Source organism: Patiria miniata, unplaced genomic scaffold (genome assembly GCF_015706575.1).
Source record: "Patiria miniata isolate m_02_andy unplaced genomic scaffold, ASM1570657v1 HiC_scaffold_6, whole genome shotgun sequence".
NCBI classification, from domain to species: domain Eukaryota; kingdom Metazoa; phylum Echinodermata; class Asteroidea; order Valvatida; family Asterinidae; genus Patiria; species Patiria miniata.
In genome coordinates this window covers 10,192,188-10,211,212 of record NW_024037073.1, presented here as the reverse complement: position 1 = coordinate 10,211,212, position 19,025 = coordinate 10,192,188, and the positions used below count along the sequence as shown (strand labels likewise).

Sequence of the window (19,025 nt, the reverse complement as noted above, 5' to 3'; positions counted from 1 at the left end):
CAAGAATGTTATACATATTTCGTGGCTCACATTAAATGTCAACACATTTAAACCGTTCATATTTCAAGAGATTTGCGTGCAGTGTAGAAGAGACCTTTTGCTGAAAGATGGCATCACGTGACCACAACATCCATGAAAACAGATGTGTTAGAGTGCACACAGTTCTATTCAATCTATACATAATTGCCATCTTAGCGAAAGTCTTTTCATGCATGTGGACTATAATGGGCCGGATCATTTTAGCGCATTCATTGGCGTTACAAGAGAATCCTAATACAAATGTTGAGCCAAGGTGAAACTTAAGCAAGTCTGATTCACAAGTGACAGTCAGCCAGAGCGACAGTGAGTTAGTCAGGTACAAAGAGAGCTAGGCCTTTCTATATATCGCCAACCTATATAATACACGTAGGAACTCCATGGTTATGGCCGCAGATTATTAGAAATATTTGCACAAGGTAAATACATACACTGTAGGCCTACATGTTTATATTTTTTAAACATTCTTCGAGATTTAACATTATGTTAGCCTTTATTAAGAAATCCTTGTATTAAGAAAGACTCTTATCAAATCATGCGCTTCAATTAGAAATTCATACCTTGTATTTTCAATACTTTTTCAGATAAACCATAAACTATCCACCTTGTAAGGTTTCAAGTGTGACCGTATCTCACTGGAAAAAAAAAACCCAAAAGAAAACAGATGTTCACACAGACCTGCTGCTGTAAATTTTGATAGGAATATTTTTTTTTAATTTTAGGATTTTAGATGTTATCATTGGAGTAAAATTTGAAGAAAGCTTTGCAGCAAAATAAAGTATAAAAAGTATACTTGTACATATACTACAAGTAATAGTTGTTTTTTTCCGCTTATGCGTCGAATGTCTTCCCCAGTCCAATACCATAAATGAACATGTTGCGGTGTTTTCGTGTGAAATCATAATTATGTACATTTTAACCCTAAAAGGGCCGGGGGGGGGCGGAATCCGCCCCCCCTCAACATTTTCCGCGATAGCTTCTAAAAAAAATTTTTTCGCGACCCGAGCTGTTATGACTTTTTAGCCTCGAGCTTTGCGCATCTTTTGATACCAAAAACATAAAAATCGGACCACGGGTTAGCCGGTAGCGAAAAATTTTCCGGCGCTACGCGCCGTAAAAACTGAATTTTCGCATATATGTCGTGTACACCGAGCAGAATTGCCATTCATACATATGAATAATTAATTAGCCATAACTCCAAAACCCTTTGACCTATAGTCATGAAATTTCTTGGGCATGTTTAGGAAGAGTTGCTCTATGCATGTGCTGAGTTTCAAAATTTTTCGTCGCTCGATGGCCGAGATCTTAGGGGGGGGGGCGGAATCCGCCCCCCCCCGGCTGAGAGATGGTCAAAATAACCCGGCCCCTTTAGGGTTAACTCCATGAAAGAAAAAACCTGCAGCTCCCCTCAAATAGGAGACTTTGGAAATACTTTAAGATCAGTGGTGGCAGCAGACACACCGGTCCACTCCAATTATTGTTTTCGTCATGTTTAAGCTAAGCGCATGCAAGTTCGCGCAAGAACTACTGTTGACCATTGGCGGTTAACCATAGTTCGACTAAAAGTTAGCCCGAAGTCTGTCTAGTCGACGGTGGTTGACTACGCTAGTCGACTACATGTATTTGAAACCAACCTACTGGGGCTGGTTGCATCGCTGGTAACCAATAGCCGCGCGCATTCATAACGTACAGCAGGGAGCCAGGATCCAGATGTGTTTTGCGATGACATTTGGACCAGCGTTCGACTATAGAGACGTTCGCACGTTGCTATTCGTGCGCAGGTGTAAGTTACGTCACAAATCAACCACAAGTCGACTAATGGTACTTGCCCTAACTTGGCCTAATGTGCGCATACTCAAAATGTAAAATACAATTGGCCAGTGTGGTTTCTGCCACCAATCGTTAAAAAAATGTCCCATTTTTATAATTGCTTACACATTACGTGTAGTTACATGTAGGTGAATTCCTTGAATGTAATTTAGCTTGCTATAAGGAGTAAGTTGTAAGTGACAACGTAAATTGCACTTTATGCTTAATGTCGAGGGTGAATAGAATTGTGCCCGTGAGGTCAATTGCCAAAATTAGACCATAACAAAAGTAACCGTTTGTCTAATGAATTTGTGGTCATCAACATATTTATGCAACCAACATTTTTTATCGATCAGTTTTTCTTGAAACGATGAAAAAACATAAGTAAAGCTTTTTTTTAATTTTTTTTTTATAATGTTAGTTCATAACCACAACCTAAAATAAATGTCTTTTTCCTACCACTGCGTATTTGCTCACTTGAGATAAAATATATATTTGGTTTTTTTTGCATAATGCTCAATTTGATTAAAATTAAGTAAGCAGTAAAACGTAACAAAGACGTTTTCGTCAAAAATGGAAATACCCGAAGGACCACCATGGATTTCAAATTTGAGTTGCATATAGACTTTGGCGGTTTTACAGGAAATCATACATGTGTTTAGGTGGGACTTCATAGGCACCGTATATGAGCTTGTCGTATAACGTGTCCCGGTCATAGAAGAACCTCGTTGAGCCGATGCTAGACTTGGGCGTGTGCACCTGAAGTGATGATAAAAATAGGAAAGGGTTGTAATGTTAAACATGTGCCCATAAAACTGAGTTCTCTTTTACACGGATATATCCCCCCCTTTTTTTGGGGGGGGGGGGTCCTCCAGCTAGAGTTGCAAGTTCATTGTTGTAGTTACACATGTAGCAGTTGCTGGGAAATGTCTTTTTAAAAAATCTACATCTGCTCGTGAGAACATACCTATGGAGATGAAGAGATATTATATGCAGTGTAAAAGAGAACCGTTTACTGAAAGATGGCATCATTCGACCTCAACATGCAATTTCGTAAACAAATGGCCATGATCTATATTACCTATATCTGGACCCTCCACTGTCTGTCTTCTTTGGAGGTAAACTGAAATCAATAGTATACTCACCCTATTACCGCCGTTTAATTCCTCCATCATGAAGCCTCCATTGGTTCGTCCCAGGGAGTTGCCACTGTAGGACACGGGCAGGGAGGGCCGTGGGACATACGATGCCCGCCTTGGACGTTTTCGGTTCATACACTGATACAAGAAGCAAAGACAAATTTACATCTTAGCATACAAGTGTTTATACGTCGGTGAAGAGCAAACCCTAATATAGATTTAGGCCTACATCACCCCGACGCAAATTCTATCTTATAAAGAATCAAAGACGACACAAAGATAAGCTGACTTTTCATACAGCGTGTAGTAAATGGAAATCGGCATTCTAGTGTTTTTTTTTACCCTCTTCGGCCCATCCCCAGATAGTTTAGCATGATTCTGTTGAACGCAATTTAGTTTTTGAGTCAAGCTCATTATTATACAGGGTGTCCCAAAAATGTAGCAGTCAAACAATTTTTTTTTCTCTCAGAAATCTTAAATCGTGGTTGTTTTTTTTGGGTTTTTTTTACAATTTATCATGAGACGATATAGTGTTTCTTTAGAGTGTGGCGACTGCTAACATCTGTGTGGGCCTCTTCGCCTTCCTGGTATGTGAATGCAATTCACTAGATACCAAGTGGCCCAACTTGGAATTAAGTCATTTCATTTAATTAGCTGTACCTCTGGACTGGGGTGTCCAAATTAAGATGGGATAAAGACCATTGTGTGGAACATTTACTACACCTTCAGGCTCTATAGATAAGTTTGCAAAAAGAGTGTTATTTTTAATTATTTATGGATTTGCTGCTACAGTTTTTTGAGACACCCTGTGCAGGAACACGAAAGCAGGAACACGAAAGACGACAAGCAATTCACTCACAATAAGCTGAACAGACGCGACGAATATCGCCAGTGCCGCCAGTCCGCAAATGACTGCGATTGCGATTTCAGGAGCATACTGGTGCCAAATGTCAGGGAAGCTGTTCATAATCCATACCGTTGAACCATTCACTAAGTAGTCGTCACCCTCAAAGACAAACTCGTACTGCTCCATCCGCAGCTGTAATAACAATGACATGTACATGCACATTAACAAATATAACTGATAGCATAATGTTCCAGTTTGACAACCTAACCACCCCCCCCCCCTCTCTAAAACAAGGTAGAAATGTTGGTTTAAAACAACGTGAAAAGAACTTGCCCAAATAATTATTTTTCAACCCCTCTTTCTTGTGCAACTGCAATTGGACTCCAACAGGATTCGGACGTCATTTTTAGCCTTCAAATGACATTGTTTACGGCTTGCTTTCTAATGGTTACTTCCGGAAAGAGAGAGATGAACTTCTGTAAGTTTGCTGGTAAATGTATTTTGTTATTAAAAACACCCAAATTACAAAAGATGAATGTACACGCGAATATCAAATATTATATATTTTTTCTGCGTTTCAGTGACTTGTCAGAGTATACTCTCCGGCCAGCGAATCTTCTTTTCCCAAACAACATCTGTATTCTATCTTCTGATTGGTCCATTACATGCATATATCTAGTGCCTTGTTCCATGGTTCTCCACAACGCAAACCAAGGATAGGCTTTACGTCTTGCGAGAAATGTTCCTTTCTCACTTTAGTTATTTGAAAGGTAAAATGAGAAGAAATGAAAAATGCTCACTGAGATTCGAACTCGGATCACCTGATTAGAAGTCAGAACTACTTCCAACCAGTCCACGAATCAGCTGCCAATCGTCGGTGATTTAAACACCATTATTCCGTGTTACATGTATATAACTTGTTCTCTAAAGTCCTGGACACCATGAATATACATAACGCAGTGAGAGCGCCCCCCTTTTTATATTGTCCGATTTCGTTTGGGAAGAAAAATGTCGCCTCCGGCCGGCCAGCATGATGGTTGAAAAGTTTAGGAACAACATTCATTTCTCTGACTGCTCTCGTATCTCCTGCTTAGTCCGCAAACCCATGAGGTACTCACACTGTCTTCAAGATGACTCCTGGCTCGTATCTTTGAGTCGATTGTTGTGTCGATGGTGAGCGTAAAGTTTACTCTAATTTTCCCGTGAGGACTGCTAGTTACCTGTGGGATAATGCATGCAAGAAATCAGTTAGAAACATAATTTACTGACATGTAAGAGATCTATACTTTGCAAAATTAAATAATACACAGAGAAATACTGTGAACTCCCGCTAGTTGTATCTTTCATTCAATGCATGGAAACACATTTCACTAAATCTATTTGAATTTACAGCGCGTCCCAAAATACCCGCAACATTTTTTTTTCTCTGCGAGGCTCTAGCGTCGCCGCGGAAACACGTCCCGCCATTATTTTTTATAGCATTTTAAAGGTTGGAATCTTAACTGTATCCCTGGTATGTATTGGTTTTATTTTTCAAAAGGGTTTTGAAATGATGTATGTTCAAATAAAGGCATGTAAAAAAAAAACTCAACCGTAAGTAAGTTATTTTCACACAAACATTGATGTGTTATCCTGGGTAAGACAAAAACACATCTTAAAATAACCACACCACATTGACCATGAATTATCACAAAACAAATAGCAGGAAACTAAGTTTGCGTCCTCTTTACGCGTGAAACCGTATTTTTGGCATTTCTGGACGGAGTAAATACATTTGTAATGTCTGATTTTGGCAAACAATTAATGAGGATATATAACTTGCTAAAGTGGGGAACATAACTTGCTAAAGTGGGGAAACATAATGAGGATATATAAACCTAATATGAATTAATGAGGAATGTCAATATTTTTAAGTTATTCTGAAAATTGTTATTGAATCTCCTGTCAATCAATTTTTCTATTTTGGGTCAAAATGTCAGTTGAAACGTGGCACCCTTTAAAGCTTAACGTGAAATAACACTAACCTCTGTGGATGATACTTCAGTAGTGTTGGTGAATGTGAAGACTTTTCTAATATCGGTTTGAAGTAAACTGCAAAATGACAAGGATTAAATGAACATTACCAAGACCTGCTACTTAATACAATTTGCATTTCCAGACTCATGACTCTTGTTTTGATTTTAAAATGGTGCACTTCATTCCAATCAATCACAAGACGAATAATATAATGTATGTAACATTGTTAATATTACCAACACAGACAGCTTGGGCAATTCCATGAGAAAGTGGACACGACTGAAAAGTTGAAAGTTAATTGGATCTTCAAAACTACAAGCAAATAACAACCTCAAACGAGGTATCAAATAAAAGGGGCAAAACAAGACTTTTCATTTGAGTGTATAGGCATTGAGATAGAATACGGTTTAGTGTGGTTTTGTTAAAAAAAACCCTGTATTTTTGGCTACAAATTATGGATTTAAGCACCTTGTTTTTTTTCAGGCAAATGCGTTTGTGATTCAAAGGCAGTGGGAAAGATTCATTTTTCATTGTATCCGAAGAGGTAGTTGTTGCTACGAAAGCTTATGTAAATATTCATTCCAGTTATAGTCATTGAAAGTGCTACCTTACTTTCGTATATTTGAAACATATGTGCCCACATCTCTTAATTTGTCATTCTAAAAAAGTTGTTTGTTAAATCATAAGTTTCTATAGAATGTTTCATACCAAAGATGGGCGCACAAACTGAGTTCCCGATATGCATGTATATGCCTCTAGAGATATCATGATTGTTTATGGTAGCACAATTATGATCTACACCCTAATGACGTAAGGGCACTATAATGTGACTTTTCCCCCAACAGTGCACAGTGTGAAGAAACTTTCAAATGCAAGATATTTAGATATTTGCCATGTCCTGTTATGTAATGTGAGTAACCGCTAAAAACAAACTTTTTACAAAGCAAACAGGCCTTTCTTTAGTTGGTCTCTTTTATGTTGTTAAGTCACTTAATTTCAGCGATCATCTCTGTACAAAAAAAATACACCCCACTACTTTGGCTTAGAATAACAGCACCGAGTCGACTTACAACGTACTGAGAGTTGACATGCATTGCCCGTATAAAATGTACATGTACATGCATTACATTTCACTACACATATTAGCTTAAAGTCTGGGGAGTTTTTTCCCAAGGCTGAAGGTTTTGAAATTTCCAATTTATGCTTTCATTGTGAAATATGTTTTGAAAGAACACATTCATAAAGGAAGGAGTGTCTATGCAAGTAAAAACTATCGTTGGCCTATTCATTGCGGGATTTCGCTCCCGTCAAGGCCATTATATGCCCTACAGGGTGCCTACTTTTCAAAGGTCACCGTCAAGCCTATAGATGCTGGTCCTCAAAATGAAAGCCTTTCTTTTACATTGCCAACCACAGACGGAAGTTGAAATCTAAAAAAAAACATTTTGCCTTAAAGGTTGCGCAATGTACATTTGCACTAACACCTCCATTTAGTTATAAAGGGGTTGCAACATGACATGGAAAGTTCCTTTCAAGATTACCCTATATAAGGCCCCACAAAAGTCTCCGGTTTCTGGTATGGAGCTTGCCCGAAAAGTGGTGCGGCGACATGGCTTTTTTTTTTTACCTGTTTTTTTTTGTTCCAATGTAGGCTGATGACTGCAAATGGTGCCCGACTAAACTTAGTGCCAATATCATGGGAGACCAGAGTGGCCACATAAAGCTTATTCTCGATCATAACCCCATCTAAAAACACGTTGAAATTGTGCAGCAGCAGGATTCCAGTCAAACAAGTGAGTTTGGCGGTTTTGAGACATCATCTTTTATTGAACAAAAAACTTTTTCATTTTGCCGACGCGCATGGTTACGGCGACGCGCGCGCATACCAGAAACCGGAGACTTTTTTTTGTGGGCCTAACAACAGACTTTTTTGTGACTTTTTTTTACCCTCCCCCCTCCCTTTTCTCTCTTGTTTAACATGTGTAAAATCACCCTATGAAACTTTTCAATTGCAATAGAGTTTGGAGAAAATGTCTGATGTAAATTTTGATGACAAGAAGAGAATCTGCTCTCTCGGTAAAACTTTATTTTGTAAAAGGCAGTGATTTCGTGAAAAAAAACCCGGAAAGTACAGTGTTTTATAAATACTGTATTCATAATTTCATGTCGCTTTTAAGTAATGCTGTTCTAATTGTCAGATTATTGATGAAAGTGTTAGTGTGGAGGTATTATATTGACAATCAAATCAATAAGTGCGAAATGTGATTAATCGATTCAAATTAACGTTTTTTAGAATTTTACAAAAGACATCAGGAAATCGTTTTTCTTCAGAATTCTAGTCCGGGAATGTTTCTTTTCGGGACTGAATGGCGGTTTTTGTTCTATCCAAAGGGGTAACAATACTCTTCTTTCAAACCACATTGCTTGTAAACAGGATGTAATATCTGTCAATTTACAAACAAAAATAGACCCGACTTCAATCTGATCTATTAAAACGATCAGAATTATTCGAATTATCAAAAAATATATTGCATGATTTCAGAATTTACCTTGTAAAATTGTCCACATCGTGAGCGATCCTAGAATAGTCCTCTCTAAACTCGAATCCCACCGCCGTTCTGAAAATAAAGAAAACTCTTGTTACATATTATAGTCAACATTACAATAATGGAAGCTCTCTATACATGAATTTCTGGTCAATATATTATTGTATAATTAATCTAGTTCCAATTGTAACCCCAAATTACAAGTTTACCATGTTAGCATAACTCTGTATTTCCATTACTTGTAAAATTTAAACCGTACATATACATGTATGACCTGATGTTGCGTAAAGGGCCCATGCAATGTGATATCCTTGAAAATGCACCTTTGTGTCCCACTGAACCATTTTTTTTTCAATTTTCGTTTTGCCATTTTCAAGGGTATTTTGGTGCCTTTTTATGTTAATGTCAATTTCCATAATCATGAGCGAATGTTTCATTCCCGGCAGAAAACATTAATGTTACAGACATTTCAGTGCCAAAAGTTGCCAGAATTGTGGATATTTAGTGTCGTAAATTTTCTTTTCTGTGGTGATTCGTTGTTATGTCAGTAGATGGCAGGTAATACAATGAGCAAACTTTTCGCACAAATGTTTTCAATGAGCAAATGTTGCGTTCACAATTTCAACAGAAAACCCCTACATTGAACAGTGTTCCTGAACTGACATCATAGCAACAACACCCTCAGTTATCAAGAAAAGCTTGGACAATTTTACACGTTTAAAGAAGCGCACTTTTTAATAACATTAACTAAAAATGAATGTCAAATGGTTTTGCTTTTACGAGGAGTAGAAAGTTGCACAAAATGTTTTTTTAAGAAATATTCACCTCATGGCCCTTGAAATTATGTAAAGCAGACAGCCTTGTTTGTATAAGCTAGTTCAATAAAACAAAATCGGATATTGTGTAACTTCTGCAGTAAAGTAGTAGGCCTACCCCACGGTTAAACATGACTCCTTTAACATAACAGTACATGTATATTAATATTATTTTTTTCTGCTAGTGAAAATAGCTCTTTTTGTTTATCACGGATAGTTGAGGAAATTTGAGAGGAGGTGGGGTTTGACTTACTGTGCTTCTGTTTGTTGATCCCGATGTGAAGACAACATGAAAATAAAGAAGTAAACAAGGAAAGAATTAGGGAAAGCAAAATTGACCAAAAGAAGCATTCTTTTTCTAAAGTGTAGATGTTGGCATCATATTTTCTCTCTTCTGAAACACCAACATATGAATCACATACATTCAATGCAAGGTAGGTTTCTGATAAAAATTATTGTGCCAAAAAAGGGGGAAAGAGTGTTTTGGTATAAATGTAAACACAAATTTACAAATAAACAACTAGAAATGTACCAAATAAACTTTGGAATATGTTTGCAACTCAAGCAAAACAATGGACTGCAGTCGGATTGTTAAAACCTATCTCTGGTGACTTCAGTCCATACTTATTATACTGTTGCTATACAGTTTTTGTTTGTTTTAAGTGCTATAGGTGTGCTATATCAGTTGGGATTGCTCATTACAATTGGTCATGGAGCAAATAACCGTATCAACAAGCTTGGGGTAGGACCTATTTCCAATATTTTCTTTTTAAGTTCATAAGCCGATTCCATCTTATTTCTAAGCTGGTTTTAGAGGGAAACATATAGGCCTATTTACCCAAGTCAGGCATTGGGACCCAATGAAACATGATACCACAACTGAGCAATCCGCAAATGTTCCATGAATATGAAAAATGTACACTCAACGAATAACTATAAGGCATTAAAAGAGTCTGTGGATTTACAAAAGTTCATCTAGTTCATTTTGAGTTATCTTGAACACTATCTTAATACATTGATTTCATCAGCTGATGGCTGCTATAAGTCCGACAGAATCCTATGCATACTCGCCGCCCACATCAAAGACATCAAATAGAACTAAGACTGTCCTCAAGACCGGTCAAGCATGAAGGTCCTATTAAGCTGTGAAATTCTTTAGACAAGAACTTAAAATATGGCATGCAGCCTTTCCTTGCTCAGACCTAAATCAAAAACCAGTTTAATAACTGATTACTTTGTAGCTGAGTATTAGTTCATTGATATTTCTCACAGGGCTGCTTATGTGTGTGCGTAGGCCTAAATTGGTCGTTATTTTTCTCATTTACAATGATTTACATTAATTATTTAACCTTGTTATGCATGTACATGTGTATACGTCGTTTAGCGTCCGACTTTTTTGGTAAAGGAAAATGGTGTTGAAACCTGATGACAAAAATGCCGCGATTGTGAACAAAGTCTATATGGAGAGTCAAAAAGATTGCTAAGTATTTCCTTACAAAATTGGAAATGTGTCCCAGTCCCGGACTCGGGACTCATGTCTTATCATCATTTTTGCAATGAATGACTTTCATTGAGATGATATATGAAGAAAAAAAGTTGAGTCAGGTTACAACATTTTTTCCTGATGAACCCATCAACAGGATCAGGACCCAAGTGAGGGTCATCAGTCACTAAAAACCATGTTGAACTACGTGTATATGAACGTAGGACTGATTCACCTAGCTTTCCAATTTTAGAGAACACATGGAAAATACCACGACTCCTCAAGCATGGACTTTTGTGCGCAACCACCGATGTGGTGTCAAGTTACCGGTAAAAACATCCAATGGGGATTTGGTTGAGAAATATATAAGGCTGTCACAACGTGATTACCTAAACTTTTGAAGAGACTTTTAATACTAATATGACACAATTAAATCGTAACTCAATTAGTGAGTTGGTGATGTTGACGGAGACCGAACTTAGACATCATCACATATGACTGGCATTTTTATGGCTGTCAAAAACTTACCTGTTGAAGTTGAGCAAAATAAAACAATTACGAGATATACAATCCAGCTTGTAGAACCTGCTGAGTGCTTACTTCCCATTATGTGGCCGTTTGTCAGACTCACATGTTGATCGTGAAGAAAAAACACGGAACAGGTGAACATTTGAGTGGTAGATAGGCCTCTAGTTTCGCGTGATAGGTGAAAATTTCGGAACAAAGTGGATTCTATCCGAACTGTAGCACTGTGTGTGTACGTAAACGTATTGGATGTCGCCCGTACCAGTTGATCACAAAAGCATTCAAGGTGGCGGACCGGCATTGTGTGGTGTTCCCTGCCATACGCCCTTTATTTTGCATGCATGACGGACTTTCCTTTGTCACTTTTCTTTGCTTTTCTTGTACGAGTTGCATGACTAACCCAACGGGTCAAAACACCGCCTGCGCACACTGTGCAACAAAAATAAGCAGACCCACACATACCATCTACGTTACTCGGGAAAGCTATTGACGTATTTTTAGCACACAATCTCTCTCATCCTTGACCGAATTGTTTGAGGGTAAATCAATTGGCGAATAATCCGTTTCAGGCTGGAGTTGGGTTTGCGTTTGAGGATACAATTGGCAGTCCTTGTCTAGAGCGTGTGGCGAATTTTTTTTTTTCAAAACGAGATTGAGCAATATCAAAGAGGGCGCTCTTACTGCATTGTGCATATTCATGATGTCCAGGGCTTTAGAGAACAAGTTATATAACAAGGAATAATGGTGTTTAAATCACCGACAATTGGTAGCTGATCAAGTTCGTGAACTGGTTTACTTTAAAAAAAAAATAAAGTGAGGAAGGAACACTTCTCTTGGGTTTATGTAGTGGAGAACAATGCATTAGATAAGTATATAATGGACCAATCAGAAGATGGGAAACGGATGCCGTTTGGGGAAAAAGATTTGCGAGCGGGGGAAGGGGCGTGGATATCAAATTGGCCACCCACATGCAGTTTGATAAGGGTCAGCGTTTTAGCTGTCGGCTAGCTGTCTGTACATCACGAGGAAGCAATTTTCGATCGTGTTTTATGATTGGAATGCGTTCCAAGCCTCACTTTTAAATTTTGTTTGTGGATAACGGGTGATACTACGTCTTGTTTTGCATGTCAAAACTCATCCCGTTTTGGCCTAATGAGTCTGCCCTATACCCTGCCATGCTGTTGATATTAAGATGAAAGTAGACTAGACTGAGTATAGCGTAGTACAATAATAGACCGTGGGTTCAGTATGGCGCCCTCTCGCACAACCTCTATGCGTTCTATTTAGCCATGATGTGTCAATTATACGTGAAAAAGTAAAACCTTGCTTCATCTTGAATGATCGTGTGATACAATCCATCGGTAAGAATCATAAAATATCCATATTTTATTATTCTTAATTGTCACTTGTTGTTTAATAATCAGGAAGATAAATAGTGATTTGGGGGTATCTGAAGCAAATTTAAGACAACTTTATAGGGCCTACAAATTTGGTATGTGTGAATTGTACAGGGTGACCCCCCCCCCCCCACCCCCCAAAAAAATAAACACCAACCAACACTAAAACATTTGCCTTTAAGAAAAAAAATGAGATTTGTGGATTTTTATGTTTTGGGTATCTGATTAAATCTTACAACGTTTTCTTTTAAAAACTGAAACAATCTTGAAAATAGCACTGTTGGGTTGCTGAGATAATGCCGATTATGTAAAGTAGTCATTTTTTTGTCCTGTACACAATATTACTACAGTAAGGGATTTTCACTGTACTACTTGTGCATGTCTTATTCCTTACAAACAACACGGTACATAATATGACAAGAGAACAAATTAATTTGATGGAAATACCTTTTATTTTTTTACCTAAGCAGGTATTTCATCCTTTTTAGTTCTATTTAAACATTTCCAGCATCATAAATATGTCAAAATAGGGGTCTACCCGATGTTCTCCAATACCTATGTACCTATGTTCCCCAATACCGATGTTCCCCAAAATCCTAGGATTAGATTAGGGTTAAGTTAGGGTTAGGGTTGGGGAACATCAGTATTTGGGAACATATATGGGGAACATAGGTATGCACCCGTCAAAATATTATAGACATTCCATAAATGAGGGGTAATTGCAAATTTAAGTAGGCTTACAGTAAATGTTTTAGTGTTTGAAGTATTTGTTGAACAGGATGATATAATTTGCATTTTCTCAGCAACCCAAAGTGCTATTTTCGTGATTTTTTTTTTCAGTATTTGAAAGAATAAGCTCTCAGCTTTAATCTGATACCCTGTTCATGCAATGAATGTGATTTTGGGTTGCATTGTTGTGCAACAAGCTACCATATCTCCTGGCAAGGGAACCACCATTATCACCATATGCACATACGAAACGTCTGTGTGGGGATTAAACATGTAAATGCCCATCTACAGGAATTCGTATCCATGTGGAGTCATATACTGTGTACAAAAATTGTCGAGTTTGAAAGTGTTGTTTCAAAAAGCACCTATGTTAACCACAATGAATTTCCTGGGCTGAAATTCGGGCTTAAAATCCCTAACATAAAATACTTCAATTTGCGACTGATCAATACACCTTGGAAATTCCTAGTTTTTGAATAAAATCCATATATCTATTTCGTGATAACCTTGTGGATACGTATTCATCTATAGAAATTGCTCTGTGGAGCCCGTATACAATATTTTGTTCTCTTTTGTGCGTCATGTCTCCAGAGGGTACCGTGTACCAGATCACATGTACTTCAGCCTATATGGAGATTACAGATTGTAATAAAAGAGTGCAGAGCAGAAACTGCGTTCACACGTGGAGCATAATTTATTCTTATTAGTTAACTGTTACCATGGAGCTCCATGCTGTTACAAACTGGATGATGATGCCTATCGTTAATATCCAGTCAACTTTCTGAGATTCTGAGAGCGCTTTCATAAGCACATTTCCGAGCCAGTTTTCAACAAATGCGGGCTCTCCAGAATGTTTTTCTTTCGTGATGACAGCCAGGCATCTTGATCATCTTCATTCGCATCTTGATTAGAGTGCAAACATAAATGGCGTGCGGGGCTCGGGACCCGTTTAAGGGGCCCGATCCTTCTAGGATTCTAGATGCTCCGTGATGCGATCTGAGACAATTTGTGACCACTTTAACCAGTTTTGTTTTAGCAAATGATAATTTTTAAACACAATTTTCGAGTTAATTTTGGAGTCATTGAATTAGCTAGTCTGAGCTATAAAATCAAATGTCGGCCACACTTTTTTATAAGGAGAAGAAAATATTATTATTTTGGGGGGTGACGCTCATGGTTGGCACCATGCTTCAGAACGACGAAAAGCCAATGGTCTATAATATTTGAGCAGCTTCGCTGATTACGGTAATTATACAAGACAACCGCACCTTGACCTCTAAATTTTGACCAATCAGCTTTTGAATTGACCAGTCAAACGTTTAGTCCTGAATTGGAAATGAAATGATGTCACGATATAGTAAAGTCGACTCCGATTGGCTGAGGCGCGAGATCGCATAAGAACAGTCTGCATGCTTTGTCAGACGTTATACAGGAGACTTGGCTCCGTGGATGACGGGTGATACTCAGACCAGTATTTTCGTAGCCCCCGGTTTTTTTTTCTTCTGTTCTCCACGGAGCCCATCTCCGGCCGAACGTTTGATATATGCGTGACGTCGGTCGTTTCATGACTTGTCCACACCATAAAGTAAATTGAACTCTTATACCAACATAGATTGTGTTCACTTAATTGTATAAGCGCTCTTGGATAAATTAAATCATATATAGTCTTATCTGTGGAAGATCATTTGGGATGGAAAATATCACTTATAATTTATACTGGCACTCCATGATTTATATGTCTTGCTGCAGGTAGACTGTAAAGTATGGAAATACAGTATGTTTCAGCATTGTTACATTGTGTAAAATTATTTCGTCTGCTCGAAATCATGTCGTGCATGGGCTCGAAATAAAAGATTTCGTTCGCTCGAAACCATATGGTGCTTTCGAAATTATTTCATGCTCTCCATGTAAACTATGACGTGCGCCCCGAGCGCACGAAATAATATACCGAAATTATATATCTCCATGCGTGAAGTAAGTTACATTGCAAAAAGTGTGTTTAGCAATTAAACACTTGACTAAACATATTCTTTCTATCAGTTTGTAAACAGGCTTAACTCCTTAATACGTGTTTGGAGTAGTCAGGGGTAGTGCATAAAATGCCCGGCTTACACCATGACTGCCCAATGGCCTTTCCGTCAACGACTGCGCGGGGCAAACGCAACACATCCACGGCCAACCATAATCACAGCTCGCATATCAGAGGGGATTAGCGGAAAGCCGCGGAATGTTTGGCTCTATACCCTCTCACATATATCAACAAGTGTTTCTGATAATTAAGAGTTAATTTATACGTAGTAGAGGGCGACTATTACTATTATGTTATTAAAGCCTTACGCGAGGGGTTACGTAATGACGGTGAAATTAAGTGGCTTTAAAAAATACAAGCCTGACGATCGTGGTCTTTAAGGCAGTTTGTACCAAAGCTCATCACCCAGAGAAAACACCCAGCAGAGTTTGTCATCGTGTCAAATTAAACAGTTTTACACGCGTTTCTTGTCGTGACTTCAGTACAGTGTAAGTGACCAAAAATCTTTATTCTTTTTTATGACTTAATGTGTAAGCGTGCGATCCTTACAAAAGCACGGTTCATACAAAACTGATTGAATAATGGGCCATTTGAGGTTTAATTATTACCTACCGCACCCGTATCCCATAGTTTGTGGCACCCTCAATTGAAGACTTGGCAACCAGCTTCCTTCGTCCCTCTCGATCCTCAGACATTCTCAGGAAGTCACTCAGCATCAGGCCGTGATGTCAGTGCTGATGCCGTTGATATTGTTGGTCATGAGTTTGGTCTTCTCTGCACTGATTTCCATGCCACAGGCTGAGGATGTTTTTCAAGGTTTTCCACGAGTTTGGCAAGCTCATGTTCTTCTCTAGCTAAGCCATCGAAATTGTCGGCGAACTGTCCCTTCATGGTCTTCCTTGCGTCGTTATGTAGTTTATACAGAATTTAAACGCTTAGTTCAACACAAGATTTGTAAATTCTTCCACTCTTTGTGTTGGTCCCTTTTGGCAGCGGAACACCTTTGAACTAGAGGGCGACAGTAAAGGGGCCTAACATAGAATATTTGTTTACTTGTCCAATTTATCATGTGCCTCGTTCATTCGGCCAATGAATTTACATCAGAACTGGTATTTCAGAGGGTCGTAACAGAAGGGGGTGGATGTCCGTGCCCCCCCCCCACCCCCCATTTGAAATCTTGAAATTAACCAAACAAATCACCGCGCAGTCGAAATGAGCGTTTGAACTGTGTTCATATTTAAAGGTTTTCCCCTGTTATTCCAAGCCAAATGACATGAAACCAATACCTCATACCGTGCACCAGTCATTCACGAAGAAAGTGATTGACTTGAAACAGAACAACAGTTACTAAAATATGAACAAATATTGATAATTTCCGTGTCTGACTTCCGCTACGCGCGGTGTAACACGGGGAATTCATGGTTAAAAAGGGCACTATCCTCAAACTTCCCTCTGTTACTGAATAGTGTTACTATGTACCTTACCATTGAAAATGGACACCATTTGAAAATGTAAAACATCCCCTTTCTGTTCAGTGGAGTTTCTTATTTCAATCGATCCTGGAACATAGGGGCGGCCTTTTTTGATAAGAAAATCGGTAAAAATGCTCAAAATTGAAATTCTCTATGGAGGTCAACACGATTTCACGGGGGTCTGCTCACTAAATCGAACAGCAAAAGTGTACCGTTTATCGTACACCGCTGTATCGCATGTCGAAATAAACTATATACAATTTTCTTTTCAGATATATAAGAATGGTTTTGATTGGTCCAGAAAAAGCATGGGCTTGTTCCAATCAAATTGTTGAGCTCCTTTCATCTGAAGGATGACCTCAATAATATATGCAAATCGTAGTATAGTCTGGTTCCACTGGCTTTCCGGTATGCGGGGCACGAACACGTTTGTTGTACTGGGAACTAGTCGATGCCACGCATACTTCTGTCCTCGTGAAACACGAGGTTGGTCATTTTCCTTCATAGTCAACCAATTCAGGACCGAAAAACTGCTTGAATCGGATTTTTTTTGAGAAGTGAAGGGATTCTACAAAGAGGAGATATATTCCAGTTTCTCTCTTGATGACTGTCATATGTTACATTCGTGTAAAAATCCAGCACTTTAGGGCAAAAGTTGGAGTCTTCGCGTTGGATCACCTCATTATTCTACAAGAGGGGTGCAGCGTGTTCTGGTACGTTCATGACGACTACTCCTAGAACTATGAGGCTCCACCCCACTATGAGGCAGAACCCCGCAAAATTGTTGTCAACACAAAACACTAATTAAGTACAAAAACGTCCATCCCAACCAAGCCTTTTCCCACAGAACCGCCGCACAGTTTGCCCCTAAACTCCGTACAATACCTCATGACATACTCACGTTATGTGCACCCAACAAACATCGGTGGATTCTGTCTGTTTTCGGCAAAAATGATGAAAAATATGCCCTTTCCGCACTGAGCCAACCTAACACTTGAAACGAGCACGCGCCCTGAATGATCGCGGTCATTTTCGGTTCGATCGCTCGGAGCGCGCCGCGGGGGGTACGTACTTGCACTTGTACGCATGCGCATACTATCGTTCCGCTCCTACACCAAACTTCATTTGGCATCAAAGGGAACAATTCACGCATTTTTCTTAAATCGCCTACAGATTTAAACTGCTTACATGGTGACGGGTGGAATTGGAGAATTTTTAACCCTCAAGGCGATTATTCCTTCATAGAGCCAGGAACTGTATCTTTTTGCTTGAAGGAGAGGAAGCCACTTGAACAGTATTCACCAGATGGCAGCTTGCATCTGATCCACAGAGGGTTCCAGTTCCAACTCAGATTCTCCCGTGGCATTGGAAACCGATTTGATTTCCAGAAGTTTTATAGTGCCTAAATTTAACATCGTGTGTTTAGCTTTTTTGTTCACCTCCTTGTTGTGCATGATTGTATGCTATTTTTATCTATGTAAGCTAACTTGCAATGAGCTCATAATTGTTGGTATTCCAAGTACGCCTGTATGTACATGCGTACATGGACAATAACATGGACAATAACATGTACATGTGCACATATTTTGTAATGTAGGTTTCACAGAAACAATAGCTACAGGTAATTTCCACATTCTCTGGTTCAGTTATGTTTAACTTAGGTTTCTACGCTGATCCATTTTCTTCCTATTTGAAACAATGGGTGCCATCGACACTTTCATTGTAGCCGCTTTGGCATTCATATGTATTGTTCGACCACTTTGTGCCAGTCCCGAAGACGAGACTGTTTATCCGAACATTGCTGAAATTGATGTTACGGAAATGTTCCTCTTCAATTTGGTCAAAGATGTAAACGGACAACTATCATCTGAAAATGTGCAAACAGTGTTTCAACGAATAATAGCCCGTCAGAACATCTCCCCTGAAAGAGTTGACTCCAACTCCTTGACTGCATTAAGAAGTCAGCTTGGCAGGCTGTGGCATTCTTGGAGAAGTCAGAAAGGCTCAAACGGGCGATCAAAATTACTGAGAACATTTGAGAAAAATGTATACACTCTGAAAGTCCCCCACAAAACTGGCAGCCCAACAAAGCGAAAGTTAGAGTATCAATTAGAAAGTGAAAAGATTAAAAGGAGAAAGGTTGAAGAAAGTTTGGTTACTGTTAGCAATGACTTGGTGAAGT

General features: G+C 38.8%; 2 protein-coding genes across 4 annotated transcripts in view; one reads left to right on the top strand and one right to left on the bottom strand.

The window, feature by feature from the left end:
* Window positions 1–2,344: 2,344 nt before the first annotated feature.
* On the bottom strand, window positions 2,345–16,014 carry LOC119742603. Of its 2 annotated transcripts, none has more exons than XM_038218718.1 (8): window positions 15,984–16,014; window positions 9,462–9,468; window positions 8,397–8,465; window positions 5,856–5,922; window positions 4,950–5,051; window positions 3,844–4,023; window positions 2,991–3,122; window positions 2,345–2,604 (listed from the first exon to the last, which is right to left on the bottom strand). In XM_038218718.1, exons 1-8 carry the CDS (start codon window positions 15,997–15,999, stop codon window positions 2,482–2,484), a joined length of 696 nt encoding a protein of 231 aa, XP_038074646.1. In that variant the 5' UTR covers window positions 16,000–16,014; the 3' UTR covers window positions 2,345–2,481. The 2 variants fall into 2 exon arrangements, with proteins under 2 accessions (XP_038074646.1, XP_038074645.1); XM_038218717.1 differs by lacking the exon at window positions 15,984–16,014 and adding an exon at window positions 11,220–11,860.
* Window positions 15,671–19,025, top strand: part of LOC119742605 — a 29,951-nt gene continuing 26,596 nt past the window's right edge. The window contains exon 1 of one of the 2 annotated variants that reach the window (XM_038218721.1): window positions 15,671–15,859. The gene's annotated coding sequence lies outside the window, so the exon portion shown is untranslated. The remainder of the gene's footprint in view (window positions 15,860–19,025) is intronic. The other variant, XM_038218719.1, reaches the window with a different exon arrangement.

Bases quoted from the DNA above. Each gene is read 5' to 3' on its own strand.
- LOC119742603 (XM_038218717.1), bottom strand. From the start codon at position 11,517: ATGCCGGTCCGCCACCTTGAATGCTTTTGTGATCAACTGGTACGGGCG. The intron at 4,024-4,949 runs GTGAGTACCTCA...TTGTTATTACAG, and splicing joins GGAGTCATCTTGAAGACAGT to CTGCGGATGGAGCAGTACGA. The intron at 2,605-2,990 runs GTGAGTATACTA...TCATCACTTCAG, and splicing joins AATTAAACGGCGGTAATAGG to GTGCACACGCCCAAGTCTAG.